Below are 26,139 nucleotides of genomic sequence, written 5' to 3'. Positions count from 1 at the left end.
CATCTGCGGCCGGACCCTCCCCCGGCACCCACGTGGAGAGAGATCGGGCGCAAACCTGCCGTGGGCTACTTTGGTGAACTCAGCTGAGGAGGTGACACGAGCTCAGTCCTCTTCAGCCTGCCAGGACAACTCCCGAGCACCTGGTTTTAGCAGGACGTTTTAGGGGCGTCCGGTGTGATTCACTCGGATGCAATACATTTAAATGAGACCATGAATTTTGGGGGGTTTCAATGAGAAAAGTACACAATTGGTTCTCAGCTAGGTAATGCTTCAAGCAGTCAATACTCGGTCTCTGCATTGGTAGAAAACAGGCACTTTTAAGTGTCTATATTATACATATGCACCAGTATTCTGTAAGTATAAATAAACAGCCAGTAACAACCCTGAAACAGCTCCAGAATTTCAGCCTGCAAGAATTTAAATTCTTTTTAAAGAGATGGCAGAAAACACAGCAACGTCTGTTCTATCAGGCAGCATTATTGCCCCCACAGCTGGGAAGCCAGGATAGAGCCACATCTAGGCTGGTCTTCATAGTTCCAGAGTAAGTTACGGTACAGCTCCTCAGGAAGTGTTAGCTCCCTCTCACCTTCTGACTGCCATCAGATCCCAGGAATTCAAGTCACAGCTGCTCATCCCCACTCTGGCAAACCTGCCTCTAACACGAGCAACAGGGATTTCACATGATCAGAATTAAGATGCAAAGACAACCACGTGTAGAAGCAACTTCCCAGATCTCCAAGATACACCAGGTTTATCCAAGTCTTCAGTACTGGCTTCCTACATTATTTCAACAGAGTTGGTTTTTAAATAGCAGTTACACTTGTTTTACTTCAGTTCTCAATCCCTACTAAAGCAAGCTTTTCTCAAAGATCACATGCAGACCTGGCTTAAAGCAAAACTGCCACTACATCAGCCACTTAAATAAGAAAAAAGAAATACCTTTCACTAGTGGGATCCACCGTTAACAGGGTGTCAGCTACTCAGACTCCCAGCTTTCCTGGCTGGATTTCCTTTCCCTTGTAATCTTCAGCTCTCAAGATCAAACCCCTGTGGGTGATGGAAGCAATCAGAGTTAAGACTCGTTAATTCTATGTCTCTTCCTCATTTTTTCTTAAAGATTGAAGTGAGAGAAGATGACAGAGTCAGTCATTCTTAGTTCTTCCTAGATTCAGAGCAACCACTGCAGAGAACACTTTCATCAAAGCCTGTCCTTACACAGGTCAGAGAGAGATACTTGAAGGTAATATTTATTTTTTCAGTTTACAGGTGATACATCATTTACAAAAAAAAATTACAGACAATGCATCCTTTCAGTGCAGTTTCAAACTAGTTCAAGAACAGGCAAAAGTCTGTGATGGTTTGGAATGCTAGTATCTGACAGCACATGCTTTTTTCCCTTAATCGACTTGGGTGGGGTAAGGAGTGGGGTACGAGTAGGGTGAAGAGGAGAAAATGCCAATGTAAGTAAGGCCATGCAAATAAAAACTCCCCAGGAGAACAGGACGCATGGGTCTGGCGTGGTTTTGTTCTCAGGTAATGCAGAGATCGGAAGTTCCAGAAGACATCTGAACTTGGCACGTGCGGTGCCCTCACAGGCTGCGAGCACCTTCCGATGCCTTCAATGCTACACCAACACTACGACTGCGGATCACCTACGGAGCTAGCTAAAATAGAATGATTAAATCTTTGTATCTGTTTTCCATCATTGGAATTCTCCACTGGAGCTGCTGGGAAAAAGGAAGGTCAAGTTGAAAATATAAGCTGCTGCTGTGTGGTGGCACAACTAGGAAGCAAGACAGTTTGACCACGGCATGATTCACTTCTTTAAAAGAGGAAATACATTAGACGCAAGCAAATCTATGATTTCAGGATGGAAAGAAGCCCAAATTAGTATATGATAAATTAAGCTACATCAGTTAAGTATTTGCATGAGATATATCCAGCCACATCAATGCAGGGAGAGGCAAGATGGACTGACTTCCATACTGGAAAGATCAACCTAAAGCAAAAGAGCCCTTGGAGTTCCTAGCTAGGGGAAGAGAGTTTATACTGCTATTTAATAATTTGACAATCTGCTATTTGCAGAACAGTTGCTTCCTTTTTACAGTATTTGTAATCTGGGACAAGACAGGGTCCAAAGAACAAGGAAACCAGTACAGACTCTAAATCCATTATTTGAAATTTTAGCCTGTGCTTTGTTCCTTGTCTCAAGTAGTCCTGCAAAGGGGTTGCTACAAGGAGCAGATCAGAACCCAGCAGTCTCTTAGGAGGCTGAAGAGAATGTAGACTGTTCATCAGCTGTTACATTTAAGCAAGAGCCTCAGAGATTACAAAGATTATATGCAAGCATGACCTTACCTTAGCAGCTCTACTCCCAGCAGTACTTTCCATTCTTTAGCACCCCTCTGAATTCTCCAGAACCATTTCCCATGACATTCGAGCATGGACTGCTGCACAGGAACACAGCCATTCTTCCAGTGAAACCTGCACTGAAGCAGGGTCACCCAGCCTCCTTCTCCACCCAGCCTTCTGACTAGCTCTCCTAGACAGTACACGAGGGCTTTCTGGGGTGAGGATAAGGGCTATCAAATTAATTCCCTAATAGCTGCCACAGGACTATTCCTAAGTAAGTTATGCAGAGGGTGGGAGGGGCTTTAAGGGAAGATTGTGCATGCTTGCATATATTTACAGGGATTCGCTCCACATCTAGTGACTTAAAAAAACCTCTATTATTAAACAGTTTGAAAATAATTTTTTTCCTTTTTGCAAAATTGAAATCAACCCTCGAGGATTAATTGCATATAAAAAAGAAACCTATTTTACAGCACGAACTAGTATTACTTTTAAAATCAACAGAAAAAAACCCACATGCTGTAATATTGTTTGATAAAGCAAAAATCGCCCACAACATCATCACCCAAAATGAACCAGTGTGAAGTTTTTATTTGCATGGCCAAAGTATCTTCCTTTTGTTCCACTGCAGCTTGTTAAGGTTTTTGCCACAGAAGGAACAAGATGCAACACTGCATACTTCCTTGAACAACCGCTCCCACAACACCTAAACATTTAACAGATGTAGCAAATGACAACACCACGAACGGGAAAAAACTAAGTTCCACCATTCAACATGGTCTGCAACAGTGTCTTTAGGGCTGGTTGAAGTGGGCAACTTCACTTTAGAAGGTCATTTCCTCCTCGTTTCTTTACAGTGTCGGTGGTTTCAATCCATACTTCTTTGCAACTTCTGTCTGGGCATAGGCAGCATCACAGAGTGAGTAGAGGTGGGCCATCTCCATTTCAGATTTGGCCAGGTTGATAGCTTTGTTGAACATTTCAATGGCTTTATCCAGATTACCTCTGAAATAAACCAAAATGTAGTCCTCCAATTAAGACCAGCAAAGCAATTTTTTCATCTCTACAGCATCTTTTTTCCTTCAGGGCTCACACTCTCCACTACTAACAGCTTAAAAGGACTTCAGGAGGAACCACCATGAGAACTTCTGATGATAATGAGCAAACTGAAAGCAGTTGCTACCAAGCCTAAGCAACTAGGACAGCTGTTAGAACAGCCTTCCTCTTGAGAGCCCCCACAGGTGGTAGCGGGGGATAAAATGTTCTCCACAGGGCACCAAGTTTACTGCAAAGATAGTACTGGGACAACTAAGTGAACTCTCATCTCCCTTGAAAAGAGTTTGTATACTTAAAGAGGAAAACTAGCATAGACAAGAGCTCACATTATTTAAATAGGAAATGCTTGCAAAATTTCTCCTAGCAACAGCTTGACTGTCCTTTTGATGACTAGACATGTAAAAAACAAAAGACTCAACTGTACTCTCAGCTACACCCCAAATTTTTGCACAACTGTAATACGCTGCACTGCTACAGAACAGTGTGTTAAGTCTTTTGTCTTTACCCTTTACAAACTGCAGTCCTGTTGGAATTAAACTGTCAGCCTTGAAAGTATAGCTCAGGATCCTCAGTACAAATGGTCCACTAAGATATGTTTAAGGACTATATCAGATACGCAGGAAGCCTAGTAACGGTTAAGGAAGTCACTTTAAATGCAGAAGGGTGTATTTAAACATACACAGACTCATCAGCATGTTGTCCAGTAAGTATGAAATTGGTCAACATAGGAACTTGCAGATCATAAAGCACAATTATGCCATAAAGAAAGGAATGCTTTACCCAAGAGTTACAGAACAGACATCAGGACTTCAGCTAAGACCTGGCCTTGCACAGCACTGGGAGAAAATCTTAAGACCAAAGATCCATAAGGAAATCTAAAGGACCACTGAAATTTCAAAAGTAACTAAGAACTTTTAATGCTACAATTCAACGTTACCTTTGCACTTCAATCGTTCCCATGGTTTCATACGCAAAATCACATTTGTTATCAATTTCAATGGCCTTGCTTATGAGTTCTAACCCTTTGTCTAAATCTTGCTTCCACTGGAGCTGAAGTAAACTAAAAAAGAAATAAAGTTTAGAACAAACTTCACATACCCCTCCCAAAACCTTGATCATGCAAGGAAAAAAAAATAATCCCAAAGGTATTTAGTTCCTAATGCAGGGTAGACAGTAATTTCAGTGGCTTGTAAAAACATGTATGTTAAAGTCACTTCCAATAAGCCATGTTACCAGTTTAATGACTCTAAAGACAGGTAAATTCCTCCCAAGAAGACTTGTTACAAGTTGTTTTGTGAAAGAGAAAACTTCAGCACAAAGCTAAAAGTAAGACGGCTAAAGTAAAAATCAGATACTTCAAAGAGCTACTCCATTAGGAATGAACACTAATGAAACCTTCCTGCAACTTATTTAGAGTTTAGTCAAAAGAAACTGTAGAAATATATTTAACAGCACTAAGATGTTTTTGCAGAGTGATTTCTCCTGGCTAAACATCTGAACAAATGTTCAATTCCAGTTGATTCATGTAAATATGCCAACTGCTGTTGACCAAAAGGATCGCCAATGCAATACGTACCCTTTATGAACATATGTAGTGGCATTGTCTGGCTCAAGGTCAATGCATTTATCATACATTTCATCAGCCTTGCCAAACTGCTGTTGATCAGTTAGTGCCTGCATCAGAAGAGAAACTTGTATGTCAATAAGCAACCAAAGCACGCACTCTGTGCTAGGCTAATTCTAATTAAAGCCATACTGGCAATGTGAGATTGGATATAGCTCTCTTATCGTACAGCAGGCCAGGCACATCAGTCACCAGAGTTAAGTTTCAAAACCGAGGCATTTTAGAAGAAAGCTGTCAGGCTTTAAGTGCACAGATTACTGATCACAGTACCACCTGCCAAGGGAGATCCACAAGCAACACAGTATCATACTGCAAGTAAAAGCCATTCTAGAAGTCTGTACCTGCAAGTCTCAACTCCTTCCTTTTTCAAATATACCGCTTTCAAAAGGAAAAGCATCCATGTTGCCTACCTACTTAAAATCAGAACATCTCATGCTGCGTCCTAGAACCAACAGTACGTTTTCTTAAGAGAAGAAGTAACAGTCCCTGTTGCAAGTGTACTCTGAATCTTCCTACTGAACTCTGCCTGGCCTGACCACTACACGTGGTTTGTAGCAGAATGAAACTGTTACTCTCGCTCTGCACATTTAACTCCTGAATTACCTACAGAATCCCTGACACCCATCAAATGAGATGCCACACACATGCAGAAATTCAAGGGGAAGTGTATGCCAGACCTCTGTCTCCTAAAAGCCACCCTTGACTCTCATCACTTATATCCAGCTCCGCCAATTTCCCCTCTACTTCCTCCATTCCAGAATACGCATACCCATAAGTTCAGGTAGCTTACTAAAGACAGCATGTGTTATCTCAGAACTTAATGCTAAAAAAACATCATACATTATTTCAAGAAATGTGTATTATCCAAGCCACAAGGTGCAAGAGAACGCAGCTTTTTCTTTAAGAAGAGAAAAACGTACCTGAGCATAGAGTGCATAGCCTTCAGCACACTTTGGAAATTTTTTTATAACATCTTCAAAGCCTTTCATGGCTACCTGCACAGGCAAAGCATTACTTCCTGTATAAGCCTGGCGATACTATTCAAGAAAGAAAAAGGAGGGGAGGGGAGGGGAAAGGAAAAAGATGAAATGCCACCACACACACACAAAAAAAGCTCATCAGACCTCTACCCACTTCCCCAAGAGATATGTGCACCACAACAGTTGCAAGTTCCAGAAGGTGATGTGCCTCTAGATCCTACCAAATCTGGTTTTAGGAATCTGCCATAAGCCCATGTCTCTGGTAGAGTGAACTTGGAGAGGAGAAAGGGTGAAAGAAGGAAGCCATAAGGCCTGATAGTGGCTAATAGTCTCCCTCTATTTCAAACCCCTAGAAATTCCAAGCCTAGAATTCCTCCCTGTTCACACCATGCAAAGCTGTCCTCAGAAAAACCCTGCACACAGAGGCACCGTACTAGCTTGAAATAGTTTGTTTCCAATTTCTTGAAGATGACCATTCCCACAACATTAAAGCTTTATTTAAATCAATTTTACATGATACAATTAGAATGAAGATTTGTCTTCCTCTACCACAAAACAGAAACGCTGACCTACTGTTTGAACAACAAAATGAAAGCAGCAATCCCTTACTCCAACTGAAGAAACTGTTGTGTCATTTCTTTACCTTATTATTAAAAAACACTGGGATGTTCATTGCCTTACTTTTCCATTACATTGCAATGAAACAGAGAAACACAATATGTTTTCCAGAACTCGCTAAAAAGAAAGAGCACCCAGATAAACACCAGCATGTTACTTACCAAAGCAAAACATTTCTGTGCTTGAGCCAAGGCAGAATCAGGTCGCAATCGGATACATTCATCAAAGTCTTCCACAGCCTCTTCAATTTGGTCAAGCAGGATTTTCAGCTAGCCAGAATGAAAGAAAATCCTATTTCTGTATTTAATCTGTGCTTCAGACACTTAAGTGATAATTCAATCAGTGTCAGTTACTTGTATCATCTCCAGTTCAGTTCTGGAACTGCCTAGAACCCTACAAAACCCACAACTAAAAATCACTGCCACAAACAACAGAGCCACCAGTGAAACTGCCTTCGTACAAAAAAGGCAATGTCCCTGACTGAGAACGCTCCCATTCAGACTGCTGCCATTACCGCTTCCGCATTACGTCCAGTCTCCAAAACTATGCCGTATTCTCTCAAGTCGCTTTGCTTCGCTGTACTTAATGCTTGTGAATCATTTATCTGGACGTTGAAACATTTGGCTTTCCCAGCTTGCACTTCAAGCACTTTTTTTTTTTTTTTTTGACATTCTCATCCCTCCACAAGAGCAGAGCTCACTTCATCATTCTCTTATTTTACAGTGAATCTACTGTAAAACACTAATTTTCAAACTGTAGAAAACTTTCATTCCCTTCCATCAACACATAACACCATTCTTATTTCTGAGCATTAAAGAGATCTAACGATCTCATGGAGAGAGGCACTTCATCCATGGAAGCCTTCCTACGGATACGACTTAGCATATCTGTATATGCTAGCGTTTCCTTTTTGCTTCCAGCACCCTTTATATTACAGCTCTGTGGAAGCAGGCCTCTCTAGGGCTAGAAATTAGTCAAGGACACGGCAGAGTCATGAGCCAGAGGGATGAGCTGAGCAGAAGCAAGCCTAGGCCGCAGCGCTGCAGATGGTGGGTTATCAGGAACCTCCGCTGAACAAAAGCTTCCTTCTACACAGATGTTGCTCTGCTGTAGCGGGCCCCTTCACAGAGCAGCTTGTATCTGCTGTCAACATATGCAAGCCCTAGTACTTTTAAGTCAGTTCGTATTGATAAAGAGGGCTGAACCTCTGTTGCTCTGTGTTCTTTCCTACAGCTACAGAAATAAACAGCTTCTGCCTGACCTGAACCTGCAAATTAGACTGTGTGTTTATTCTGCAACAGTTCCAAATCTGGAATTCATGTTTTTTCTGCCAGACAGTATAAAGTGTCTCTGATGATGTACTGATCTTCATTTTTCTTTTAGTATCTACTGAAATATTAGAGTATTGGGACAGAACCTCTAATGATTCTTACCTGTCCTCGATGGTGGTAAACATCTGCATTCTGAGGATCAATATCAGCAGCCATGTTGAAGTCTTGAGTGGACAGCACAGGTTGCTGCTGCTGCATGTACATACTTCCTCGTTTGATCAGAGCATTAGCTCGGAGCTGTAAAAAAAGCATTAGCCACTCCAACATTCCTCCAGATTTAAGGCCTTGTTACAACTGCAGCAAATTTTTCATTTGACTTGTTTCTCCCACTTACATTTCATTCAGTAGATCTAAGCAGGAACAAATTTCATACTGACTCTAAACAAGTCAGCTCCCTCGCTTAATTTCAGATATGTCAGCACATGCTTCCATCTCAGTGGATTCTCAAACCCTCCCCCCCCCCCCCAAATCCTTTGTAAGACAGGTTCCCTATGCTTACAAATACATTCAACATTTTTTGCAGCAGTTAAATATGCAGGTACAATTAACGGGTTTCTCTTATCTATTAAATGGATTCTTTTGGACTGGATAAGCCTCCAATTCATTCAACTTCTCCTCTTCCTTAGTTTGTACTACTTAGTACAGCTGTCTCAAAAAATCAACAAACCCTTGAAAAAAGTTTGTCAAGAATAAAAAGACTAAACAGTAAATAAACCAGAACACACCCATTAAAGTATCTGAAAACTTGGAAAAACAACTTCCTGAACTACACAGCAAGTTTAGAATTTTTCTCAACCCAAGCTACAATTCAGCTGTGACAGATTCTTACCTTCACATTTGCATCTTCCATGCTGATGACCTGATCTAGGTCTGGTTTGGCAGCATTTGCATTGCCAATAAGCAAGTAGAACGTAGCTCGCAGAAGCAAAGCTTCTGCCATGTATTTTCCCTTTGCTTCAATTTCTTTTGTGCTTTCACTGATAATTTTGTCATAGTTCTCTTCTTCCATATATTGTTTTGCTCTTAAATAGCCAGAGCTGTAAATGATGTAAGAACAGTTATATACATACAAGCATTCACCAAACACTGCCTTTTCAATTCAGATTTTTCATTAAATCATAACAAATAATAACTTTTGCTAGACTCAGTTGCAGCACCAGCATTATCAGTAAAGTTACAAATATTCCTGGACAGAGCCATCACAGACTGAAAACAATTTAGACAAAGAATGGCCAAATTACATTGAAAATAAAGAAGAAAGAATGTTTGAAAGCTCCCGAAATTAAGCTTCATTTGTCCCTTGGAATTTTTTTTTTTTTCACATTAAGTACAGCAGTAAGCTCTGCCTTAAAACAAAGAGGGTTGGGATGGAATTCCAGGTCAGAAAAGTGAAATATTAAGCCTAGCAATGTGCATTTTATAACTGGAAGAAAGAATTTCACAGCAAAAATTACAGTAAGCACTGCCTTGTCCTCAGCTAAGTGTCCTGGATTCAGTGAATCTGCCTGTACATCAGGACAATTCTATCTTACTTTAAAAAATAAAAAATTGTAACACTGTTTGCAGTGGTTTCCGTACTGACAGCAGTGATATGCTCCAAAAATAAACTGGAAAACAGCATAGTAAGTTAAAGCACCATTCATGTGGTGCTCAAGCTCCGCTCAAGAAAAAGCTCAAGCTTCTCTTTGTCAGAACAAACCTCTCATTTACATGCAGCTTGATTCCATAAAAATAAAACAACCTTTCAATGTCAGTTGCCGTAAATTCATAGTTTTCATTAACAAACACCCTTTTCCTAGCTTGTCTTAGCCCTTCACATCCAAAGACAAACTTACTCTCTTCCTTGGAAATTCTCCTTCAGTACAAAACATTCCCTTCTCCAGAAGTATACTCTCCAGTTCTCCCATTGCCTAAGATTTACTATAATACTGTAGTAAATATTCAGCGTATCTTCCCAATCTCACACTGTCCTTCCTCTCTGTTCAGTGGACATTCTTTAGAACTAGCCAGTCAGCTTGCAGAGAAGTTTCATTTTCAATACTGATCTTATTTCACAGGCTCACTTCATTACCACAGGACTTCCCACGCCAAGTAGTACAAAAACAACAGACAGGTACACTGAGCAGAATGTCAAAATCACTGAAAACTCAATTCCAATACCAAATAATTCCCAACTGTACTGTACACTCACTTTTCTTTTACTTCAGAAGCCTCTCCCTCCTTATCCTTATCTTCATCTGATTTCTCACCCTTAAGCAAAGGTTGGGAGATTATATCATCTGTGAAAGAACTGAAGTAGGATTTAATGAACTGTGGTGAGGGCATCAGAGGCTCACGATTCTGAAACAGAGAAACGTAATTTAAAGTCATTGGATGGTAGGATCAGATGGTAAATATGGAAATGGATAAACAACTGTGATTATAAAAAAAAAACAAAAACCATTCATGAAAGAACCAGTGTATGACTTTCCACTATCTCATTTGATAGTTTGCTATTTTTGATTTGACAATTTGACATTTAGGGATTATTTAAGCTTCAGATCACAACACAATACCCATCACCAGTAGAAATAAAGTTAAGATACTTAAGAGAAGAGGGAGATAGTATCTTTCTGCATGTGTGCCTAGAAACAAGGACTCTTAGGTTATCGTAAGGCATTGGGTAGATGGGCTAAGGCAGTATGTGTGCACATAAATTGGGTGCAAAATGCAAGCTGACAGTTTAAGCATGAGCCTAAACTCAAGTAGATTCTGAATGGCAATTTGTCCTTTTCCTCAACTTGCTCAAGAGAAGCTGCTGTCTATCGTTACAATGAAGACTAATGAGGCAATATGCTAATTCTACATGGAGCTTGGCCCAGATGGCAAGTAAAATGGGTGGTAAGTCCCAGAAGTAACCCACTTGGGTAGGTACAAAACCCTTTCTATACCTGAAAAATATTCTTTCTCAAAATGAATACTGCACACAAGAATTACAGTTCAATCTTTCCTGCAATGCACTCTTCTGAATTTCTCTATTAAGTCCTACCATAATACTGCCCATTTGAAGCACACCTATTTTATGATGCTACCGCCATCACCACACTAACAGCACAATTCATTTTTTGTTACCTTGACATCACACATTTATGTGAGTTTCTACAGGAAGGAAACTGAGCACCTCAAAACCAACATGGACTTCAGTACTCCAACCACTGTCACAAAAAGCAAGCAAGTCTTAACACTTGTCCCAACTTTTCTGTAAACCTACTACCACTTAAAATTACTTCTCCCGGCTACCCCTCTACTTCATAATTTTCTTTTCTGCAGTTTCCACACATTAAACGCAAAGACATCCAAGTGCCAAAACAGGAATGTAAAAGTATGAGCGCCTATTTACAGAGATGGAACAGAAAGAAGCCTGTGGCTGAATGTCCCAAGTAATCTGTGGTAGTTAGGAGACGAAGGCGTATTTTTCAACACAGAAACAGGAAGTCTGACCACTAATAAAAAGCTGTGACTTCACACTGCATCATTTTTTCTTAAGCAATGCTTTTCTGCTTTTCTTACTCTTTAAAAGCAAAACAAAACAGAAAGAAAACAAAAAAAAAAACCCCAAAAAAACCAAACCCAAACTAACCACAGAACAGTATTCTTTTGTCACTTTCTAAAATGCAGGAATTCTACTGTCAACTTAATCTTTCCTACATGAAATTTCTATTTATACAACCAAGAATAACCTGGGGAAAAAAGTCCTCAATCATCATTCTTCTTATTTTAAGCTATTAATTACATATGGAACCAACATTTTAATGCATTTTCAGTTACTATGTAGAAACCTTCCTACCTCAACACACACGCCTAACTCAACCACCTGATGTGGAACTGAACATTTGGCTACTGCTATTCCCACACAGCCTGCTCCCATTGGGCTGCAAGTCCAGAAAAGCCCCATGTAAGGCAGCACACCAGCTTAGCATGCCTCCTGAATGTCATAATAAATTTGATTATTAAAGGGAAATAATTGTTAGAAATAAACCTCTCCTCCCTATTGATGTTTCAAAAACTCTGGACAGGTCCCAAAGGAACACAACACCGGTACAATCATAGCTCTGTACCAAAACCACTTGTGTGGATTGTTACACTTCAGCAGATGAAGACAGTGACTTGCTTACAACTGACAGAATGCCAGCAATCAACATTTCAACACCCAGTCAGGTGAAATCAGAATTTGTCAGCAATATCACAAGTCCTACCTTGTATTTCTCTTTGGCCTTTTCTTTTCCAAGAAGTTTAAGAACTTTATCAGCTAGTAACATACTTTGCTGGTTTTGGAAGGCTTCTAAAATGCAGACTGCAGTGACATCTAGGAAACAATATACAAAAGTGAGATTAAAGACAAATTCTGATAGCCACTGGAGTACACTAAATTTGCCACTGTTAAAACGAACAAAACCCCTGTTAGAGCAGGGGTCCTCAAACTGCGGCCCGCAGGCCAGATACGGCCCCCCAGGGTCCCCAATCCGGCCCCCCAGTATTTACAGAACCCCCCTGCCCCGCCCCCGCCGGGGGTTGGGGGGGGAAACCAAGCAGCCGCAGATGACGTCCTGCCACTTCATCCGCGCCGGCCCCCTGGTTAAAAAGTTTGAGGACCCCTGTGTTAGAGGGTAGAATATCTGTTTCCACTTGGTTGTATATCACTCAGTGTCTTCAACCTATATGTAAAGCTATTTAATACAAATTTGTATCCAAAACGATCTCCTTGAGATTAAAGGACTTCATGGCACTGAATGAAAGAAATTACATTTACTTTTACCTTCATGTTTTTATCTAGAGACAAACACACCTAGATGAACAGTGAAAATGCATACCTCCAACAGGGGCTTTCACCATTTTGAAACTTTTGAGGACAGTAATTATGTTCATATTACATTTGCATTAAAAGTGCTAACACAGCTTCCCTTCTGGGACTGGTCCTAATTTTCTGCTTTTAAAATTCACATTCAGACTCATCACATCTCGCTGCTTCTTCAGTTTAAGACATCTTCCCTTACTACACCTCAAATTTTGCTGCTCACCTCCATGACTTTGGAACAGAGCAAGTTTAAGAGACACCTTGCTGTCCTACTTCAAAGTGCTAGCCCATATCACAACACTTGTATTCACACACAGAAGCCTCTGCAAATGTTAGCCCATGGCGGCCTGAACTGCACTTTGCAGTGTGAAATGCACTCTTACAGTACATGAACATTATTCCTCTGGATCCTGTAGTTAATGCAATACTACCACTGATTTTTCCTATTTAATTTTCACTTGGAACATCAGTGAAGATGAATAGAGTTTGGACTTGAAATTCAAACAGTACATTGTTCGAATACACTTGAAAAGCAAGTGTCTTACCCTGGAGTTTTATTACAGTTTTCTGTAATTCTACCCTGCTATAGGTACTACTATGCCATCATTTATACAGAAACTCCCTGCAACTCTGGCATGGTCAAGAAGCACATCGCAGGCCCCGAGAAAACATACAACATCCAGAAAGAGCATGAAAAGACAGTGTGCAGTAATACTGTGCCATACGACCTCAGCAGACACACTGCCCAAAGCAGGCAGCTGTAAAGTAGTACCCAGACTTGGGTGAATTGGCAACATCTTGCCAAATTATACTGCCAGGGATCATCAGAGAGGGTTTTTGCTGCTGCTGGTGGTGGGTTTTCTGTGAGTTAGTTTGGTTTTGCTTTCCTCCACTACATGGACATACCCTGCATCCTGGAATTTTACTGGCCACACATGGTTGGCAGGTAAAAGCAGTATTATATTAGAAAACTGGTGCAGTTCAGAAAAGGCAAGTAATTTTCAGATCTGAAAAAAACTGCAAGCTAAAGCTCAAACACAAATCAAGGTTGAAAATAATTGCTACAAACACTGTTGCTACTAACACTGAAAAGCAGTTAGATTTAAAAGCTATCCTACTGTGGCAGGGACACTTGATCTTTCTTGGGGCTTTTATCATCTGTCAGTTTACCACAAGCACACAGGGTTTAGATTTTATTACAGCACTCTGGAAGTGCAGCTGTTAGACGATTAGCGATTGCAAAGGACTACACTGAATGACCCAAGAAGTCCTCTTCCAGTCACTACAGCCTTATGAAGCAGAGAGGCATTCTGCCAGCAGACAAATAAATAGATAAATAAAACTTCCACTTCTTATTTTCTAATTTAGCAGGCCTAACTCTTAGCTGTTACACATAATGAAACTAATCTAATTTAGCCCTTATATTTGCCAGTCAGAGCTCTGATTTTCTTTTTTTCTGTCCTTCCTTGATAATGAGCACAGCTGAAATTTTTCATTTGTCTTTTAACCTTACATCAGCAGGAATGATTTCACTTGACGAAATTTAAATGGGTCCTTTCAAACAGTACCCCTTAGTTCAAAAAGGCCCTCAGAAAATACACCTGACTTGTGGTTCTCTTCAATTTTCATGCCTTCTCAGTCACATCTTCCTAACAGTTTAAGATATATTCTGTTAGGAATAGTATTTGGAAGGATTTGACACTAGTTTCTGCCAAATTTCTAGTGTTAATATTTAAAAAAAAGGTTAAATCTGTTCCAATTTTCTTAACAGTTATACATCAGAATGAAATTCTACTCAAGCTGTTTTCCCTTTAATACCTGCCAAATGCATTTAAATGACTGCAATACTCTTGTTTCTGACCATGTATCCCCACCTGCAAACACACCTTGGTTTCTGTAGTAGTACCATTTCTCTAAAACAAACAGGGAAGAAGGTTTGTATGCTGTATGGAAGCAGAACAACTGTTATCTGGGTTATCCACTTGGTGTGTTAAATGATTTCTACTCTTAAAATTTAGGAAGTTTCCTGGAAAAAAGAACACCTTCAGTGGCTACAGTAGCATCAATTTCTCAGCAACTATTTCAGACATAAGTGAATGGGAGCTTGAAAAATGGGAAAAGGTTTCTTCTGACAAAGAGAAGAAAATGTATTTGCAGTAGCTATGAATGGTTTTAAATAATTAATTCTGTATTACTGTAGTTACAGTAGTAGAAACAAAACCATCCCAGAAGTTACCATCTCCCAGGCTCCTGAGCTAATTCCAATTTTAAATGTACGTATCATGAGACACTCACCTTCTAAACATTCCTTCTTGTTGTCTAGCTTCTCATGAGCCTTTGCACGTCTGAAGAGAGCTTTTACATATTTAGGATTAAGCTCAACAGCCTTTGTGCAGTCTTGTGCCACTTCTGTCCACTTTTGCTGTGGGCAGAAAAACAGCAGAATGAGACAGGCTCTAGTCAGCTGCATTATATTAGCTTTCCGCTACCAGCTCCAGGGTCATGCCCACCTAACAGTAGCTGCAGTTCCCCGGGCTCTGGTTGTACCTGCTTGCTCCTATTTCGCAAGTTTCTCAGTAAGAAACTGCCAGGCACCACTGCAAGCCACCTGCACCAGAAGAGCCACAAAACAGAAAAGGAATTCCTATAGAAAAATGAAACCAGACAGTTGTACAAAGCATACAGGAAAAGATAATGAGTGGATGTGAAGATGCTTGCAGGAGGTAACACTGGAACTGAAAGACTGGTACTAAACAAATAGAAGAAAACAGATGAAAACATAATGAAAACCAACAAACAAGTTTAACAAAGTGCTTTTTTTTAAAAAAAAAAAAAAAAAGTTATTTCAATTTACTACAAAGGTATGATAAATGAGTATGTAGGAGTAGAGCTAGTCAGAGCTATTAAGAACTAAAAATCCATTTATTTGCCAAATTGATTACCAAAACAGGCTTTTCTAATAACTGAAAAAGAGGAATCACATACATGTGGGATCCAACACATGAATTAGTGTTATTAGTAGTATTTGACTAGACAAGAACTATTTTATCTCTCCTCTAACTTTTAAGACTAGACTTCTCTAATCACAGTCTCTCACTTGATACTTCAGACTGTACAAAGTAAATTTTTCCACTCCTTTATACAGTTCACCAACTTGACCTCACAGGCAAATCTACTGATACCATAATAAGCAACACTGGTTGACTTCTGAAACTAATATTAATATACTCAACTATCAAGTAAATATTACTTCCACATATGCAAAATTTAGGTCTTGGGCTTTAGTAGGATTTCTGTGAACTACTTCTTTTTTGTTGGAATTTCTTTTTTTTTTGTTGATTCTTTGAAGTAGCATCATTCCAAAATATTTGGTGTAACAGTTAAAGAAACTGTCTAATTGAAGCAAAATTAACCTAGATACAAGACAATTGTCCCAGAAGATAAGACATTAAAACCTTGTCTTACAAGAAAGGGACATATAAAAATTACATAAAATAGGCTGAGAATAGTTGACAGCAAATAATTTTTTTTATATGTGGAGAGAAATATGATGAGCTAGTGAAAAATAGCAGCAATGGCATTTTTTGTGAAGACGGCAGACAGCACCACCTGGGATCTTTCAGTGGACAAAGGTGACAAAATACACAATTTATAATATAACTTTTTAGAATAAGCACACAATTATCTTTAATTTCTTACCAGTTGTTCATAGGCAGCAGCTCTATTTTGATAGAAGGTAGAAAGATCAAGGTTTTTCTCAGGAGGGCACAGGCTGATAGCCTCAGTATAACACTGAATAGCTTGCTCGTATTTTCCTGCTTTAAAATATTTGTTTCCTTTGTTCTTGGCTGCTTGGGCTCTATCAAGAGGGCTCTGAAGAAGAAAGTGATAGGTCAGGTCAAGTAAGAAATGTATCACTGCATGCAAGCTATGCACTTAAGGGCTGATCTTCAAAGACAGAAAAGGGATCTGAGTGGTAAACTCTGGCTTAGACTTCTGAAAATCTCACTCCTTCCACATCCTGGGAAAACATAACGTTTCCTTTTGAAAGTGTATCAGATAGGAGACAAACTTCTCAAAAGATTCACTACAATGGTATTAAACAATGCAGTGATTTCTCTTTGGAAAGCTAAACAGGTTTTAATCTTACATGACTGGTAATCAGAAGAACCAATGAGATAAGTTATTTCTCCAAAGACTAAAAATGCAAGGATAACAAAAGCCCTCAAAGCAATTCAAACCAGTAAAGTTTCCTACTGAAGTACATACAGCCTATTAGACCAGATCTGACTCATCAGACTATGAATTAAATACAGAAAACATTTTGTTGTGGAAAGACCTATTGAGCAAGACTAATAAGACATGTAGAGAAACAAAGCTGTTTTGCCTTCCATACATTAGACAAACTAACTAACTTGACAGCCAACTCCTCCACAGCTTCAAAGACCCTGCTCATCCAACGGCTAACACAAAGCGCTGGACCATCGCAATCTGCCATTCTTGGCAGAGGATGGAAAACTTGGCTAACTGGCCTGCGACCCTGCTAAATGAACCTTTACGTTCTGCACCACCTGCCTGCTGACCATCTGCATTTCTGCCGAAACCAGCGTTGCTACCTGTAGCCCCTAGATTTACAGATCAGTTATCAAATGCTGTGGTTTATAAGGAATCAATGTTAAAAAGCCTCTCTTTACCAAAGGGGTGTGACCCACGTTCAAGACATACAGAGCTGCAAAAGACCCCTAACATTCATCACTTGGATTTCAGCTCCTCTTTCACTTGAAGCCTAGCTTCAAGGACCACCACTGTGGGACAGTTCAGGCTAACCTGCCAGACCCAAACGAACAGAGGTATGACCATACATGCCATCCTACCAAACTCTCTGAGGATGGGACGGGTACGAACCGGGGACATGCCTTACACAATACTGCAGGATTCACTACATCTCACCTGTCGAACCACATGCACTGAGAAAAGATCAGCTGGGCTTTGCCGGCAATTGTCAGGGCTTCTCTTTGGACCGCAATTCCGCCCCTCTCCCCTGACCTACTGCCAGCGCCAAACTACACCCAGACTGCCGTAACACAAACTTGAAGGCATCTTTGTGTTTCATCCACCTGTCTCCCTTAATGGCTGCTCATTTCATGCCAGTCTGATCATTTTTAGTATCTAAATTACTTTTAAAACTGACAACCTGCAGGGATCCCAGGGGTTGCTGTACAACCCCCTCTTTTAAGGCCTGGTTTCCAGTCATGGCATGAAAGAATCAGATAATGGGTACCAGTCTTAGTTCCTACATAAAAATAGGCATCCAAGTACAACAGAAGTATCCTACAGGCAGTCTCCTGAGGAGAGACTTACGAGTTAAACTATATAAGAGAGGGAATTCCTTAAATACCCTTACTGCCAGAAAAGCTCTTCTCTCATGGGTCACCAGTCACTGGGCTTATAGGAAATCAGTCTGCACCATCTCCATCGTTCACAGAACAAGATAATCTGCATGGCTTTTAAATTTTTGGGTTTTAATGATTTAAATTAAAATTGATACAAGATTATTAATTTCACCCCTTTTTGTACACTGTAACTCTATGGGTACACAAACCAGAATTAGAGTGCAAATATTTTTACTGAGAGCTAAGTAACTGTGTATTTGATAAGTTAAAACTTCAAAACTTAATCCCAAGTCTGAAATGTTACATTTACTTCAAGTTATGGCCTAAATTTAGCTCCTAATACAACAACACACCTCTTTTAACTAAGATCAGGGTTATACATATGCAGCAGACAAACTTAAATGCTTGAAGGTCAGCTTGAATTTTTCCTTCCGCATTTCCACAGCAAACCACACTAGAAACGTCTTTGGAAAATAATCTACAAAATTCAGTGCTGTTCCAATTTACTTGGTACAAAAAAAAAAAAAAAAGTGCAAGATGTGGTCCATGTTGTAACATCCACATGCGTGTTCCCAGCATAGAAATTACTTAAAACTGCAGAGATTTAGCCTACACTACAACTAGATTACTCCTTTATGATCACCACCAATTTCTTTAGCCCAGGGATCTACTACCCCAGTATGTGCCTCAGCCTGACCAGTCCGTCTACGCTCCATCCTACCCACTCTGGCAGCCCTGGAGCGCAGCCCCTGCATGAAGACACGCACTACAGGTGAGGTGTACCAGATAATATTCAAACGCAATAGCTGCTCCAGTGTCAGGTGTGCAACAGGAATTGTAACTGGAAGCAAGAAATCTGTAGTTCTGGGGCAGTCACTGGTGCTCTGCTCATTCCTGGGATGCATGAAGTCTTCCGAGAAGCCTGAGTGCGTGCAACAGGGACGGAAAACCTCAGAGAGTAAGGGCATGGTGCCACAGGAAAACTCATTAGAATGACTAACTTTGTTAATCAGAGTAAGCTTTGAATAACAATAGTAGGATCACAGACCACACAACCTACTATACAGAAATTAATCATCAGATGGATGCTGACTCTGTGCTTACTCTGCCTCATACAATACATGGTGCAAGAAATTTGAGTGAGGGTAGGGATGAAGAGTTAGAGCACAAGATGCTATCATGTGATACAGTCAGCAATAATGCCCATGGCAAGAAAGAAATCAACTTTTTTATTTTGTTTATGCTGCCTTAAAATAGGCTCCTAGCTCTTAGATGGTTTATCTGCAACCTTAGTCACACTGTTTGCTCTGGTCAATACACTGTTGAATGGGCAACATTTTAAATGCAAAGGCTGATACAGCTCTGTATCAGTTAGTCCATTCTCATAAGGACTGAGATGAAAAAGCAGAGTTGCTTAGCATCTCATACCTGTGAAAAATGGATCCCACACAGACTGTATAGAAATTGTGCACTAAAAATAGCAAAACGCTGTATTTATGTCTCAATGCTCAAATGGTGACAAAACACAATGCCAAATTTTAAACTCAACTGTTTTTAAAAAATGATTATGCTGATGAGATTTATTTTCTTAGCAATCGTGAAACTTGTACTATAGAAAACATAGCAAAAACTAGTGGATTAATTTACAGCTTTGGTATACAACTGATCAATTTAGAGAACAAAACAAAAAAAATGCAGCTTTTATTTTAATTTTGTGAATTTTTAAAGAATACTCATAACAATTTTTTTCCATACCAAAGATAATTAATTTCTGTTTAAGTTACATATTCAACTAAACTAACTGCAGTACAACCCGATTAAACCAAACCCACCAAAAAGCTAAATCTCATCAGTCTCCTCTTCTGCTTTGGTAGGTTTTTGTTGTTGGGGTTTTTTTGCAGTTGTTGGTTGGGGGGGTTTTTTTGTGGTTGTTGGGGTGTTTGGGTTTTTTTTCAAAGATATTAAAGAACTCATGACATTACATGCTACAATACCTTTTCATAACAGCACAAGTAAGAATACAGAAATTAATTCTTAACATAAGATCAGTTTTTCAAAGAGTTTATCAAACCTCAAGTTTAACCCCGATGAAATTTTTAAGCTCTCAGGCCTCCAGCCCTTCTCAATTGCTACACTAAAGATGTACACAAATAAGAAACTGACATGGCAGCAAACTTAATGTACCTCATGCACAAGTAATCAAAAACCCTCACACCTTCTTCCATTTTCTTGCAAATGTAGTAATTCTAAGACATTATTTTCCAATTTCACTGCTTCTCCTCACCCCGCCCATTGCCATTCTATATCATGCCGGACATCTTTTGTTCCTAAAGGTCCATATAGAGCAAGAAGAACTCTGTCATCTTCTGGTCAAAGAATCTGTGCAACAAGCAAACCGTCTCAACAAAAGTAACAGAAGTTCATAATAAATTATCTGCCAAGGCAGTATAAACAAATATCTCCAAAGTTTTCTGCAGTTACGTAAAAAATAACATCTCTGTACTTAGGAGCACCTTCAGCAACTGTTCACTAACAAGTCTTCAAACATATTAAGCCAAAGGACATTTGTGTATTTGAGAAGCACTCAGCTATCCAAGTAAACAAGCTAACTGTTAGCTAAGACTGCTAACTCTCTAAAGACTAGACAGCACTGACAAAAATCTCTTAACTGTCACTTTAAACTCAGCAAATGTGCTTCCTCACAAACTGTGTGCAAACAGCAATTTAACAGCAACAGACTGCCAGCTGCAAGAATAACAAAGCTTAGTAACACCCAGCAATGCCAACATGGTTAAACTAGCAGTTCAGACCTTTATTTATTTGAGGAAGATTATTTTTTAAAGCAGAACAAGAAATTTGCTGGCAGCCAGTGACAGTGATTCACAACAGAAGAATGAGCAGAGTTTCAGCATTTTCTTTTGGTTGAAAAGGTTGAAAAGATGACATGGAAGGGGACTACTATTTCAGCCATCTTCAACTCAAGAACTTTAAGAAAAAAAAAAAAAAAGCAGCCAATGTCTAGACCCTCTTAATGAGATTAGGTACCAAAAAAAAAAAATTGTTTTCTGACTACTTCTTTTATAACATTTTTTTTTTTTACTAATGTTCATCTCGAGTCTTGTCTCAGACCTATACTGAAAGGCATTAACTGAGTATAAATGGTTTTAAGATTCTCCTTAGCACTAAAAACACTATGAGAAAAATTATGTCCACATGAGCATAGTATAGAAATAATTAAGCTCAAGTTTACAGTAAAATTTGGCAATGTTCTCCAGCAGACACCTTCCTTTCAAATGAGTTTGCCATTCATGCCTATCACAAATAAGCAAACTGCACATGAGCTGCCAAGAGTCTAACAATTATTCTACCGCTATTGTACACATATTTAAGTTTTCTACACCTGTCCGCTACAGCTGGTGTGAAACACATAAGACTTACGGTAGGTTGACAGTGAGATTTATTAGGCAACAGGTGCACAGTACAACAGAAATGACTTTTCACATATCTTGCTTAGATCAATTCAGAAGTATCAACAGAAGCATAGCTAGATAAAGGGGTTTAATTCATTTGTATTCTGATCTAATGTCACAGCAGTGAGACAGGCAACATTCAGCACTTGCTATTAAAACAAGATACCGAAAAGAAGCAGCCACACTAGTCGACTGTTGATCCCAATATGTGGCACCGCACAAGCCAAGGAGTCTGGTCATGTTCACCCACCACTGTACTCAAGGACTATATCCAGCTCAGAGAAAAATATGCAAAGACAGTGAACTGCTGTGGACCCAAACGGCTTTGTCTGCAATACACAATGTCATATGGCTGACTGAACAATTCAAGAATCTCTGTTCGATGCTTCCTCATGTATCAAAAGCACAAGGTTACCTATGAACTTGCTGAAAGAGTTCAGGGGTGAGATTTGGACTATCACAGCCTTGCAAAAGGAAGTGATTTCAACTTAAGGAGGAAAAAATACTGAAGAAACCAACACATTACCTCACTGACTAACCAGTGCTCACTCCTGTCAGACAAGGAGGGTATAAACTTGCCAAGAAGTTATGATGGAATAAGTAAAAAAACCCACAAATCAACTGGGTATCAATCAACACAATAATTGCAGAGCAGTTTACTTCTCAACATGTTTAAGTTATGCAACATTCAGTATAAACTAAGAGAGCATGTAAAAAAGCAACCGCTGTTACTGAGTAACTAAAACACATTCCATCTTAACTGTAAGAAACAATGACACTTTCTGTAATTAACAGATGCAATTTGACTTCCTGACCTTTGAGTCATCCATAGATGCTTTTTTCTCACTGGCACTTAACTGGTCCAGTAACACCAGTTTACTGTATTGTTGAGGAGCTACGTTCACAGCAGAAGGCAACTCAAAAGTAGTTCAGCTTTTCCTGATGTAGCACCTATGCTAAGGGCTTCTGCCAATACAATGTCACTCACAGATCATACACTCGGCCAGTGCTTCTACGCCAGGAGAATCCTCTAGTGCAGATGCAGCCTGGGGAAAAAAATGTGAGGCCTCTGCAGCAGGTAAAAAAGCTTGAACTGCCTGCAAAATAGTAAGAAGTCTGAATACAAAACAATGAAGATTTTAGATCCTATATATTTTCAAAGAATCAGCAAAAAAATTCAAGGTCTTCAGAAACAGTGAACAGTGCATCAAACAGGTACAAAAGCTGACTTAATGAAATGCACAATGAAGGCCAAGTCCTAAGTTACATTCATGAGTAAAAGAACGGTTACCTGACACACACATGCAAGCACCTGTCAGCAGCCCACTCGTTACTGACCTATGTGTTTTCTAAAACACTTCCCTCTTGTGTTTAGACTGTGAAATGAATTACTGGCTCCTATTACTATACAGATTTGTGTTTGAAATCTGAGTTAAAAAAAACCAAAACAACCACCACTTTAGAAAGGCTGACCAACACAATGCAGGTAATTAACAAGTAAAGCATCCGTAATGGTTTTATTCTCAATCGAGGGTCTTATCAAGAATATCTGTAACTAATCAAATATGTGTGGAAACATGAAATCTACATGTCATCACTGCTGTGGATATGAGGAACAGGAAGGCAATTGTCCCCCCAGACATAAAGCTGTCAACAGAACCTGCAGTCACATTAATTTTCCTGCTGCAGCCATATTTTGACCAGCTAGACAATTATTTCATGTAATCAGGTAAATCTGAGACCTTCTTCTACAGCTTTCCTAAGTAATAGCTCTCATTTCCTTACAGAATAAGCAATGACACTCTTCAAGGAACTGGATCACACCTCTCAATCACGTACTTATTCTTAGATGTATAGTCTTCCAGTAATATAATCTGTGGAGCAACCCGACAAAGCTAGACACACAGTATTTTACATCAAGTGCTATGTGTATTAAATGTTTTAAGTACTTGCTTCAAGGACAACTACAGAATGTCTACAAACCACTTGACAGTACACGCTGCAATTCAGCAACACAATCAAGAAAGTTGACACGGTAACAGCAAAGTCACTGCAGCTACACAAAGGTCATGACTAACATGCAAACCAGAGCTCACACATCACAAGCACACCGCCTTAAATATGCCATATGCTGTTTGCAGCCACAAGCCAAAGTTACCACTGTAAACCAAGTCTGAGTTTGTCCTCCACACACTACTTGCTCAGTACTGTTGCCCATGAAGGAACAAATCACTGCATTCAAGTAACTGCCTCCAGGTCCAACATCCCTGTTACAGTTCACTAGGCTTCTGGGAACGCCCGAGGGTACCTGTGATTCACTAGCTATGGAAGCTGCCACCCTCCTCACCACTCCCATATGTTCCTGCCACCGCCTGCCCACTCATGTAACACTGATCTTCATCACTGACTCTATCAAGGTTAAAGCCAACCTCTTCCAATCTCCCAAAGCTGATTCCTTCTCTCCTGCTCATTTCAGACAGGAATTTAAACCGTGGTCTGACAGTTCACAGCATTTTGGGTGGTACAGCAGAATGGAAGAGGAAAATACAGGAATATCTTAATGACATTTTCTTGTCAAAGCCAATCAGTTTGTCAAATCCACCACTTTAGCTTGTCAGCTTTAACCTCACCTCAGTCATACAACATCACTGTCACAGTACATCTGTGACAGCAGATATGCAGAAAGTGCATCTTATGAAGTATTTTTCCACCTACGGATATACAAGGAATCATGGATCTGATCTGGAGTCTGATCTTCCATGTTGCCCTTCAATTTTGGTACAGACCGTTTCAACTGAAAATTCTCAGAATCATAATTCACAACAAGATGAACGTAAGGTTTGAAAGCACATCTATTCAGATTTTTTGGATTCTAGATCAAAGTTTTGGATTGTGCTTGCCTTCTGCTCAGGGTACCCCGCACCTCGCCCAGCGCACAGCATCACCGGCTGCCCCTTCCAGAGCACGGCTCCTGGAGGTGGCTCACCCGGCTCACCGCGCCGCAGGGGCAGAGCATGCCTCCACGCTGGCCCGGCCGGCCCAGCGCTACCTCACCGCGACACGCCTTCGGTAACGAGCGCTTCCGAGCACCGGCACCGGGCCAAGCATGAGGGAAAACAGGACCAAGGGCCGGCCCCGAGCGCTGTGCCAGAGGGGCCGCCCCCCCCGGTACCGCCGCCGCCCGAGGCGCCCCCAGGCGCGGCTCCGCACCGCCCCCCGCCCGGCCCTGCCCTCCCCCACGCGCTGCCACAGCGGCGGGGCCCAGCGCAGGGCGCTCACCATCTCCTCATGGCCGGGCCCATCGGGCTGCCCGCCGCTGCCGCCGCCGCAGGGCCCGGGGCTCGCCCGCCCCTCGGGGGTCTTCCGCTCGCTCGCGCCCTTGCCACCGCGGCGGGCCGCCCGCCGCCCCCACAGGTACAGCGCGCCGGCGCCCAGCAGGATGGGCGCGCCCAGCACCAGCGCCAGCTGCCAGCGGGACAGCCCTCCACCGCCGCCGCCGCCCGCCGCTTCCACGGGCTTCGAGGCGGCCATGACGCGCTCACACCGCCGCCCGCGGGAGGGGAAGCAGGGGGTCACCGGACACCCGGGGCACGCCGGGAGGCCGCGGGGCGCGCAAGCACTTCCGCCCGCCGCACGGCCCGGCGCGGCGGCACCCCCTGCCGGAGCGGCGGTGCAGCGCCGCCACGGGTGCAGGGGCGGGGCGGCCCTCGGGCCCGCGTACCTCCGGCTGGCGGGGCGGCTTGGCCCGCCCGGCGCGGCTGCGGGGCCGCTGGGGGCTGCTGAGGCGCTGCGGGGCTGCCGGGGGCCGCAGCGTTCAGAGCAGGACTGTCCTGGTTAGAAACGCCCTTCTTTTTTGTCTTTTCCTTATTAATTAAATCCGTCATAAAAGTAAAGTAATGCCTACAGTGCCGGTACCGCATACGTTGTACCTACACCTGATGAGCTGTGTGTGGCGAGGCGGGCGCTGCCCGGGCTCGGCGGTGGCCGCGGGGCAGCGCAGGGGCTGTGTGGCGCTGCGGGCGGGAGCGGCAGCCGGGGCGCAGCGCGAATGCCCCGGGAGCCGCCGCCCCCGGTGCCCGCAGCGAGCGGCTTCACACGGGGCTACCGCGCTATTGCCAGCGCCCGGGGCGGGCCGCGGCCCTCGGGCCGGCGCACAAGGCGAGAAACAAGAAAATCTCCTTTGGGTGCTCAAGGGGCGCTTATAAGAAAAATGGGGACAGTCTTTAAGAGATGTAGCGACAGGACCAAGGGGAGCAGCTTTAGATGGAAAGAGGGTAGCTTTAGATTAGATATGAGGAAGAAATTCTCCACTGTGAGGGTGATGAGGCGCTGGCAGCAGAGGCTGCCCGGAGCAGCTGTGGGTGCCCCGTCCCTGGCAGGGCTCAAGGCCAGGCTGGACGGGGCTGGGAGCAGCCGGGGCTGGGGGAAGGGGTCCCTATCCCTGGCAGGTGGCTTGGGACTAGATGATCATTAAGGTCCCT

General features: G+C 41.7%; 1 protein-coding gene across 1 annotated transcript; it reads right to left on the bottom strand.

The window, feature by feature from the left end:
• Nucleotides 1-1,231: 1,231 nt before the first annotated feature.
• On the bottom strand, nt 1,232-25,228 carry TOMM70 (translocase of outer mitochondrial membrane 70). Its single transcript, XM_040583200.1, has 12 exons — nt 24,938-25,228; nt 16,495-16,668; nt 15,091-15,217; nt 12,197-12,306; nt 10,153-10,301; nt 8,791-8,998; nt 8,064-8,198; nt 6,792-6,899; nt 5,953-6,069; nt 4,985-5,082; nt 4,346-4,468; nt 1,232-3,357 (listed from the first exon to the last, which is right to left on the bottom strand). Exons 1-12 carry the CDS (start codon nt 25,187-25,189, stop codon nt 3,204-3,206), a joined length of 1,755 nt encoding a protein of 584 aa, XP_040439134.1. The 5' UTR covers nt 25,190-25,228; the 3' UTR covers nt 1,232-3,203.
• Nucleotides 25,229-26,139: the final 911 nt, after the last annotated feature.

The sequence above is a fragment of the Falco naumanni genome, chromosome 2 (genome assembly GCF_017639655.2).
Source record: "Falco naumanni isolate bFalNau1 chromosome 2, bFalNau1.pat, whole genome shotgun sequence".
In the NCBI taxonomy this organism is placed as follows: domain Eukaryota; kingdom Metazoa; phylum Chordata; class Aves; order Falconiformes; family Falconidae; genus Falco; species Falco naumanni.
This window is presented reverse-complemented; position numbering and strand designations above follow the sequence as displayed.

Coding starts and splice junctions, on each gene's coding strand:
- TOMM70 (XM_040583200.1), bottom strand. CDS start 25,189: ATGGCCGCCTCGAAGCCCGTGGAAGCGGCGGGCGGCGGCGGCGGTGGA. Junction 12,307..15,090: donor CAAGAAGGAATGTTTAGAAG/GTGAGTGTCTCA, acceptor ATTGTTTCCTAG/ATGTCACTGCAGTCTGCATT. Junction 10,302..12,196: donor AGGCCAAAGAGAAATACAAG/GTAGGACTTGTG, acceptor TCTCTGTTTCAG/AATCGTGAGCCTCTGATGCC.